Here is a 9,438-nt window from a genome sequence, read left to right on the forward strand (position 1 = left end):
CAATTAAAAAAATAAAAAGGGCCCACCTCTCTCTCTCTCTCTCTCTCTCTCTCTCAAACTCAAGCAGAAAACGGAGGCTGTTACCCTCTGTTCCAACCATGTTTCTTTCTTCTTTCTCGATGACAAGCAAGCCAAACAATTACCGATACATGGTTTTGCTACCTTCCTCCTCTTTTTTCACTTCTCTGGACTTGGAGGAATCGTCTTCACCACCGATCATCCATATCGTCGGCATCCAAACCCACCAGATTTCTATAGGTAAAAAAACACCAGTTCTTACCAACATCCTCGTCTCCTTCCCCTCTCTCTCATATAATATATTTATGGAGGTAAAATCGCATAGAACATTGGCACACAAATCACCGGGAATGGGAGAATGGAGGTTTGATTTTGGGTAACTGCATCGAGAAATTAATCACTTTGGTAACCAGGGTAAAGAACATGGAAGAAGATGGATACTCCCTTCATCATCATCGACCATCGATCACATGCTTCTGCTCTAAGGTATCTTCTCCACTTTTAGGATTTCAGACACCTAATCTTTCTCATCGTTTCCCATCTAATCATCCTCAATCCAAGGGTTTTTGGAAGAAGCTGGATAACCCCCTCTTATCATAAACATCGATCACAAACCGCTCATTCGCAAACTCCTATCGATCCGGATCCACTTTTCTGAATCCCTACATAAACATCAACCACCAGATTAGATCATCTAAGGAAGAATCGTTGAAGTCGATACCTTTCAGATGAACGAGAGATAGAGAAGATGAAGAATGTGGATTTCGTTTTTGGTGGGGATTTGGCAATGGCTGATCGGAAGAAAAAGAGGCACGAAATCGATAGCAAACAAGCAACCCTCTTCAATGATTGATTGGTTTGAGGAAGGAGATGAGCGATGCAGAAAGGCTGCTCGCGCAGTTCCTAATCCATTGTTTCTTCTGCCTCGGAAGTGATATGCGAGGGTGAAGGGTTAGACAGGGGCTGCAGCAGATCTCGGTGGTGTTTACTCAATCGAAAGAAGAGGAAAATGGGTCTTCGATTCCTTGACTGACCAAAGGGAAGAAGATGAGCAGAAGCAACCATTTCAAAAAGATGGATCAATAAGCAGAGGTAGAGATGTATAACTGATCTCTGGGGAGTCCTCGTGATTTCCTTTCACGTCTTCAGCAGTAGAACACAAAGAAAGAGTTGGTGTTCGTCAGGAAGAAGGGGAAAAACGAGAGAGAGAGAGAGAGAGAGAGAGAGAGAGAGAGAGAGAGAGAGAGAGAGAGAGGTGGGCCCTTTTTATTTTTTTAATTGCTAAAATAAATAAATAAATATTAAATTTTAAGAATAATGAAAGAAAAATGAAAAATAAATACCCCAAGGGTATTATAGTCATTTCAATTTTCGGAGGGACCATTTTCACATACAAACCACTCCAAAAGGACCACGAATCAAAAAAAGTCACTGTTTGGACTTGTTTCCTGAAAAAATGCAAACCACAGGGACTATTTTTGCAGTTTTGTCAATAATAAATGACTAAAATGCAAGGTAGTAATTTTAAGTTTTTTTTCATGGAAGGGTATCTACAATAAAAAATCGGTTATTTAGAAGTTACGGGACTATATTGAAGAAATGAGAAAACTAGAAGGATTTTCTCGTCAAATTACATTCAAGAATCAAGAGTGAAAAGGTCCCTTTATTATATTCTGAATTTTAGGGTTAAAGCTGCGCACAGTAGAATCATTTGTTCACCGATTTCAAGATGCTCAAGAAATTACTCCTCCCTATGCTCCATTCTTCAAGAGACTTGGATTCTGATTCCGATTACATTGTGAAAAATGTTTCTATGAAAGAATTGATTTCAAATACTCTGACGTATATCGCTGACGTGCTAGATGAATGCGTTAAGGTTCGAAGGCAGCAGGGCCGTCGACCGAAACCGCAATGCGAACCAGTTGTTCAAAGCGCTGAAGAATTGAAACGTTCAGTGATGTCGCTTCTCGATCTGGTTTATTTCGAAAGGCCCTTTCAGTTGATTATTCCAGAGCTCGCTGGATCTGTAGGGGGTATATGTACCGAGATTGATAATTGCGCCCAGACGTCGTTAACTAAATTCTTTGGTTGCCGTTGTCAGGGTTCAGATAGACGCCTTCAAAAGTGGAAGATTCAAATGGAGTGGCTAGCGTATATCCTTAGGAGAGCATATGGTAAGGATCAACCAGAACTAGAAGAAGGTAAGTATCCTTTAATGAATACAACTGTTCCTCCTTCCTTGGCTGAATATAACGCAGCAGCGTGGTTTTACATTGCCTCTCTTTATGGGTGATCGAAAGTCTATGTAGCAAAAGATTTGATAGAACTGATAAGGAGTAGGGATATGATTTTGTATGAGGGTGGAGCCGATGCACTCCTTGACATGATGAGTTCCTCTAATTCTGAATCCAAGATAGCTGGGGCTACTGCACTCATCTCCCTGGCGGGTGATGACGATAGGGCAAAGTACATATGCCATGTTGGAACTGTGAGTGTGATTAAACAGATTCTTGAAACCTCTTCTACCAGGGATCTAAAGCTTAAAGTCGCAGAACTTGTTAAGGTTCTTGCAGAATTCAATCCAGATGTGAAGGAAGTGTTTGCTGCAGAGGGAGTGACCTACTCCCTCATCAAAATGATGTCTGATACCAGGCCAACACGCCCCAAAAAGAATGTAACAAAGTCCAGGTCTTCGGGCTCACTTCTGGACTCCACTTATGACATGGACAACCTTAGACTTGCAACACGAGCTGCTGCTGCGGAAGCCCTTAGTGTTCTTGTTGAAGGATCTTCAATCAATTGTGTAAGAGCTGCAGAAACTAAGTGTTTATTGAAACTGGCAGAGGGTATGGCAGAAGAATCCTTACAGTTCAGACTTGCATGTGCAGATGCGTTTGTAAACATTTGTGTTTATGCTGCAGAGCATAAAGATTTCAGAGATGAGGTGTTTGGGCCAAACAATAAAGAGGCTGCTGACCAAATCATTACTCTGATTGTCAAGCTGATTGATCCCTCTTCTGATGATGTGAATGTAATACGCAGCAGGAGTTTACAAGCAATTGGGTTGTTGTGCCAACTATTCACTAGCAAAAGCAAGTTTTTAGTGACTTAAAAAGTTGTAAAACATATAGGTCATGAAGACCCCGATATTCGTTCAGAAGCAATCATTGCATTAACAAGATTCACCAACGAAAACAACAATCTGAGGAATTATCACATTAAAAAGATACTTGAGTGTGGAGCTGCGTATAAAGTTGCAACAGCTATTAGTATTGCAAAGAAGGAGAAATTGGTTGAAGCTGTTACTCTACTGTGTCGTTTGATTCTTTTTGGAAAGCGGTCAGACCTAAAGATGCTTGATATAATCTCAAGTAAAGAGGCTCTAGAAGAAGTCAACTTAGGGGATAATGCAGACCCTCAGCTTACAGAAATGGTGAGTAAAACTGTGGCCTTACTATCCTCGTGGGTTCGGGGTAATCGGAAATGATGATACAAGGAAGTTGATAGGATGAGTTGTTATCTTTGTTGCAAGTGAACCAGATATTTTCATAATTGATACAGTCTTGAGGTTGGTAGGATTTTGTAGTCAAAAGAGTCGGTTGTTATCTTTTCTATGTCAAAATTTAGTTTTAATGTTCCCTTGCCATGACATTGAGGTATTGTGTTACCTAGCTTGTCAGGGGTTGATTGGGTAGATTTTATAAAGTACTAATGTTGCAAGTGAATCGCATAGTTTCATAATTTGCAGAAATTGAGTATATTTTGATACATTGTGACATTCTTACTCACATGAATTCTACTACATTTCGACCAAATTTGCAGAAATTGAGTATATTTTGATACAAAAAGCCTTAGGAAGAATCTTTCTGTAATTCAACTATAGATACGAATTAGAAGGGCTTGGAGGAATTGCTTTAATTTCTGAACTATGCTTTAAGTGATTGCCTATATAATTGTATACTTGAATGGAGATTGGAGGGTGTCATGAGAATATAAGAACAATGAAATTAGTTGATGAACTGAACTGTTTCTACAAATCATTATCACGTTATTTGGTCCTACATGCCCACAATTTCACTTTTTCAATGGTTTTTTCTTAGTTATCATCATGTTCGGTTGTATTTACTAATGGAAAAAGGTCAGCTATTTGGAATCAATAAGGCAAAAAAAAAATCTCTTGACTTTCTTGAAGCTTACTATGCAGTTAACCAGGTGATATACACACAAGGTTTAACGTTTTAAGTATATAGACAAAAGTTGTTAATCAGAGGGAAAAATGCTTAAACAAAGCTTATTTTTACCACATGTTATTTTTTATATTTAGGGTCCGTTTGATACCCATCTGACTAGGTTTGAGTCAGCAAATCGGGCTGACTCGGTCAGACCTTAGATGTTTGATGGGGTGCTTTTTCGGAAAGATATGTGGCTCAATAGTCTTACCCAGTCAGCTTTGTAACATATGCTGACCGAGAATAAAGACAATCCTGCCCTTGAATCCTTTCTTCCATCGTTCCATTCTCGTGACCTAAAAAAAAGCGCCGACAGCTTCAACTCGTTTCCATCTTGCAGTGACGCTGCTCCTCCAGCTCGCTTCCATCTTACAAATCGCTGCCATCACCTTGGTCGCTGCCATCTCGCCACCGTGTAGCCACCATCTCGCCGGCCAACAAGAGGTCGCCATCTCCGATTAGTTTTTTGATTTTTTGTTATTCAACCGCTACAATTCATCAAAAACAGGTAATATTGTTTGCTGGTTCATCTTGGAATTGATAGTGTATATCCGATTTGAGGTTTGGGAAAGCTGATTTTGGGTTTGGGAGCGATTGACCTGTGAAACGGAAACAAAAATCTTATCTTTTATGCAATTGATTGTGTATATCCCTTCATATAATGCATCGATTCAGTAGATATATTCCATATACACCATTATTTTTAATCAATTTCATTGATTTAAGTGGGTCCAAATTTATTTGCAAATTAATTGATTTCATAATATTATTTGCTGGTTCATCTTGGAATGTAAATAGAGGATTCCATGTATATATACCGACGATTCCATATACACCATTATGGAGTAAACCAATAAATATATCTAAAAGATTCCAAGTAGAGCTGCTTCATCCATAAATTGATTTCATAATTTACTTCATAGTGGTTTGCAAATTTTTATTGCAGATTCCAAATAGAGTTGCAAACCACTTATTTTAGTAGGTAATCAACAGTATAAATACATGAACGATTTTTTTTTTTTGAATTTTGAAGTGTTATTTGCTGGAATATTACATTTTTTTTTTTTTTTTTTTTTTTTTTTTTTCTTTCTTGCTGGGCGTTGTTTATTACCGCCACTACAAGGTAGTTGCATTGCTGTTTGATGGAGCTTTTATTTACCAATATATACATATTATTTGCCTTGTTTTTGTGTTTTTTGGTAAATTAAAAGAAAAAAGATCTTGTCTTTGAAATACTTGAGCTTGAGAAGGTGTACAAAGATCATAATTACCATGTTTATTTCAATTCATTTATAATTGGGAGTTTGTTGTTTTATGGCATAACATGATTGTCTAGCTTCATAGCATTTCCAATCTCATTACGAATCCTATGCACTGATATAATAGATAATAGACATATCACAATTCCATAGATTTTATGCTTTTATTGGTACAAAATAATTGTTTTATATTTAAAATTGTTTTTGATCAATGATAAATTTTATGATAAATTATTTTAAACATTAATGTTTTAGGATGTTGGTTTGGAACGAGAATGAGGACAAAACTTTTCTTGATGCATGTATCCATGAACTAACCACTAATGGTCGTGAGGGTTCCGGACTTAAGGCAAGTTCATGGAAGACAATACGCGAAAAATTGATAAACGAACACGGTAAAGAGGTTGATCAGAAGCAAATGAGAAATCACTTTGACTACTACAAATCAAAGTATGTTGCTTGGGTGAAACTCAAAAATAAAACCGACAATATATATGATCCTATAAAAAATAAATTTAATTTGACCGATGAACAAGGGAAAGAAGAGGGGAAGGTAATATTTTTATAATAAATACTATTATGATTATTTTTATAACATATCATAATATTTATAAAAATTGTAAACAGTTGAACAAGTTCGTGTTGTCATTAAAAACCAAACCTCTGTTGTTCCCTGATCTTTGCACCCAACTATTTGAAGGGTCGACCTCAACCGACTTTCAAAGTTGGGGGCCATCTTCTACACTCCCTCGTCCGGTAGAAGAGTTTAGTGCCCATGATTTTGATGATGATGTTCCAATGGAAACCTTAACACAACACGTAGGTGCAAGTGAAGAATCTTCGGGGCGTTCAAAAAATAAGGAAGTTGGTGGAAACAAAAGAGTTGGTGGAAAAAAAAAAGAGATGCAAGGGCATTAGAAGTTGAGGATGAGATTGTCAAGCTTGCAAGGTCGTTAGTTGAAAAAAACGAAAGAATTGAAAAAAGTGAAATGGATAAGGATGTTGATGCATGTATGAAGAAATTGAACAAAATGGAATGGGGAGAAGAAGATGAAAGACACAAAACTGCTCTTTTGCTATTTGGTGAAAGTGCCGATGTTAGGAAAGTTTGGTTACGACTTTCACATACTAGTTGTGAGTCGTGGGTGATGGGTGCGGGTAGGAAATATGGTTATCTTTGATGATGTTTACTAGTTTTTTTGTTGCATGACTTTTTGTTAATTGCATGACATTTGGATGCTATGTTTGATGACTTTTTTGGATGTTACTTTGGATGATGGGTACTAGTTTTTTTATTTTGGATCCTATGTTTGATGACTTTTGTTACTTTGGATGATGTTTAGATATTGAATATGACTTTTGTTATTTACTAGTTTTTTGTTCTATGACTTTTGTTACTTAGGAAAGTTTGGTTACTTTAACATGTTACCTAATTGTTTGTAACAGGTCAAGTATGATTTCTGATGGTGAAGTTATAACTTTTCTTTTACTTGTGTTTTATTGGTTGAGGTCAAACCGGCGCAGACTAATCAGAATCCATACAGTTGGAGATAACGATTCAAGCGGGTATGCGTATACGCGAGATTTGATGTACGGAGACCCTACACAATGTTTCGATATGATGCGTCTTACACAAGAGGCATTTGCTTTATTATGCAACCACTTTACCCAAAAAAAATTGGTTGCAAGCTAGTAGGACAATAAGCATTGAAGAGAAGATGGCTGTGTTCTTACATGGTATAGGACATAATGAACGTTTTCGCGCGGTTAAGGGAAGATTTCATCACTCCACACAAACAATTCATCAATGTTTTCACGAGGTTCTAATAGCAATGATGTGTTTTGCAAAAGAAGTTATAGTACCAACAACTCCTAATCCAACAAGACATAACTCGGAACGACATAGACGGTTAAAAAACATTTTTTCCGGAGCAATAGGTGCATTAGATGGAACTCTTGTACATGCGGTTGTACTCGTTGATCAACAAACTTGTTATAGAGGAAGAGGAAAAGGAGAATGTTTTCAAAATGTAATAGGAATTTGTGATTTTGATATGATATTCACCTTTGTTTAGGCTGGATGGGAGGGTATAGCACATGATTCAAGAGTTTTGAAAGAAGTTGCATCAATTCGACTTCTGGATTTCCATTTCCTCCACCAGGTTTGTAATATTTATATAATTTTTATTATTTATCTTCTTTATATAATACGTGTCACATTTATTTGCAGATAAATATTACCTTTGTGATGCTGCATATACAAACACTCGTGGGTTTATGACTCCATACCGCAATACTAGGTATTGGTTAGCCGATTTTCGAAGAGGCAGACCTTTAACTAGAGAAGAAAGGTTCAATTATGCTCATGCACAACTTAGAAATGTTATTGAGCGTGCTTATGGTGTATTGAATGTGAGATTCCCAATCTTAAAACAAATGGCTCCTTATCATTTTACAGTGCAAAGAGACATAGTCATTGCTTGTGTCGCGGTCCATAATTTTATAAGGAAACACAATATAGAAGATGACTTGTTTAGAAATTTTGAAGAGGACACTATGGTTACTCCTGACGTCCAAGGTGGAAGAATTGATAGAGAAAACATACAAGGCATAGAAAGGGGTCTAGAAGCCGTTGAATATATGCGTGTTTTGCGTGATCAGATTGCAAATCGACTACTTTCATCTACTTTACATTAAATTATTATGTTATTTTAAATTTCATTATGTTTTTATTTGGATATTAAATGATTTATGTTTAATTTACATTTTGTATGACATTTTTATTTGTGTGTAATTTACATTTTGTATGACAATATGTATGTTTTTATAATTATTCAGCAACTTAATCCATCACTATATATAACAGCAGGGTAAAATGATCATTTTTTATCATTCAGCACATTCAGTCAGATGTACAATCAAACAACATGATTTCTTACTGAGTCAGAATTTCTTACCCAGACAGACATTTCCCAGTCAGCACTTTCTCAGTCAGCAACTATCAAACGGCTCTTTAGGGTTATTTCCAAAAAAAAACTATATTTTGACTTTTTCTTTCTTTGTAGACCTAAAACTTTATTTTTTCTTCGAAAGAGACCTAAATTTTACAGATTAAATATAGACTTTCTTCTTGATGGGTTCATTGTTGTTCATTTGTTTCAGTTTTTATGACAAATTATGACATCTCATATGAAGTTGCAGGTTTTGGTCTCTTTTTGTTGCAGATTTCACAAACAAATTGATTAGTTGTCATTAACGATTTTGGTGGATGTGTCATCATTTCAGAATTCATCTACAAGTCTAAAATTATGCCTTCCAAATAAAAACTGGTATTTTTTTTACAAAACATAAAAAACCTGATTATTTTTGTTAAACTAATGGTTTGTTTAATCAAATATCCATTAAATGAAACATATTAAAGTAACAATCTTTCTCTTATGTTTATCCACAGTTATCAAAACGTGAGCACATTCAAACAAATATATCGTTATGTAAAATCAAATCTTTTTTTCTTCAGGATCTTTATTTTTGGATAAGAGAAACTTCATGCTTTAAAATTTGCAAATGTTTTAAACTTTGCAAAAATGAATATTTTGAATAAGTGATAGTTTGACGCTTATTACATAAATATGTCAAAATCTATACAAATGAATCATTATGGTGGCGGCCGTGCATAAGATCGACAATGATTTTTAAGGAGGGACATACATTGACTTATACATACGAGAAAGGTAAACGGAGGGTGTAGAGGTGGGGTCTAATTAGGGTCGGAGTGAATTTATTTAAAGTTTTAATTTATATAATAGTTAAAATTGAATTATAAAATTGATTAATTAAAGGTAAAATAGTTATTTTAAACCGATTAGAGACCAAATATAAACAAAAACAAATATAGGAATACTCCAATTTAAAAAAAAATTAGGGATCAAATA

General features: G+C 35.8%; 1 protein-coding gene and 1 long non-coding RNA gene across 3 annotated transcripts; both read left to right on the top strand.

Moving 5' to 3' along the window:
• Nucleotides 1-1,747: 1,747 nt before the first annotated feature.
• On the top strand, nucleotides 1,748-3,505 carry LOC145095191 (uncharacterized). Its single transcript, XM_079033114.1, has 3 exons — nucleotides 1,748-2,219; nucleotides 2,328-3,065; nucleotides 3,150-3,505. The coding sequence occupies exons 1-3, from the start codon at nucleotides 1,748-1,750 to the stop codon at nucleotides 3,503-3,505; spliced, it is 1,566 nt and encodes a 521-aa protein (XP_078889240.1).
• A 911-nt stretch (nucleotides 3,506-4,416) lies between these two features.
• On the top strand, nucleotides 4,417-8,283 carry LOC145092101 (uncharacterized). Of its 2 annotated transcripts, XR_013702428.1 has the most exons (4): nucleotides 4,417-4,755; nucleotides 5,762-6,059; nucleotides 6,134-7,668; nucleotides 7,737-8,283. It is a non-coding gene; the product is annotated as an uncharacterized LOC145092101 (long non-coding RNA). The 2 variants fall into 2 exon arrangements; XR_013702427.1 differs by having other exon boundaries at nucleotides 5,762-7,668.
• The last annotated feature ends 1,155 nt before the right edge of the window (nucleotides 8,284-9,438 follow it).

Source organism: Lactuca serriola, chromosome 3 (genome assembly GCF_051521515.1).
Source record: "Lactuca serriola cultivar US96UC23 chromosome 3, Lser_US96UC23_V15, whole genome shotgun sequence".
NCBI lineage: Eukaryota > Viridiplantae > Streptophyta > Magnoliopsida > Asterales > Asteraceae > Lactuca > Lactuca serriola.

Bases quoted from the DNA above. Each gene is read 5' to 3' on its own strand.
- LOC145095191 (XM_079033114.1), top strand. From the start codon at position 1,748: ATGCTCAAGAAATTACTCCTCCCTATGCTCCATTCTTCAAGAGACTTG. The intron at 2,220-2,327 runs GTAAGTATCCTT...AAGTCTATGTAG, and splicing joins TCAACCAGAACTAGAAGAAG to CAAAAGATTTGATAGAACTG. The intron at 3,066-3,149 runs GTTTACAAGCAA...TAAAACATATAG, and splicing joins GAATGTAATACGCAGCAGGA to GTCATGAAGACCCCGATATT.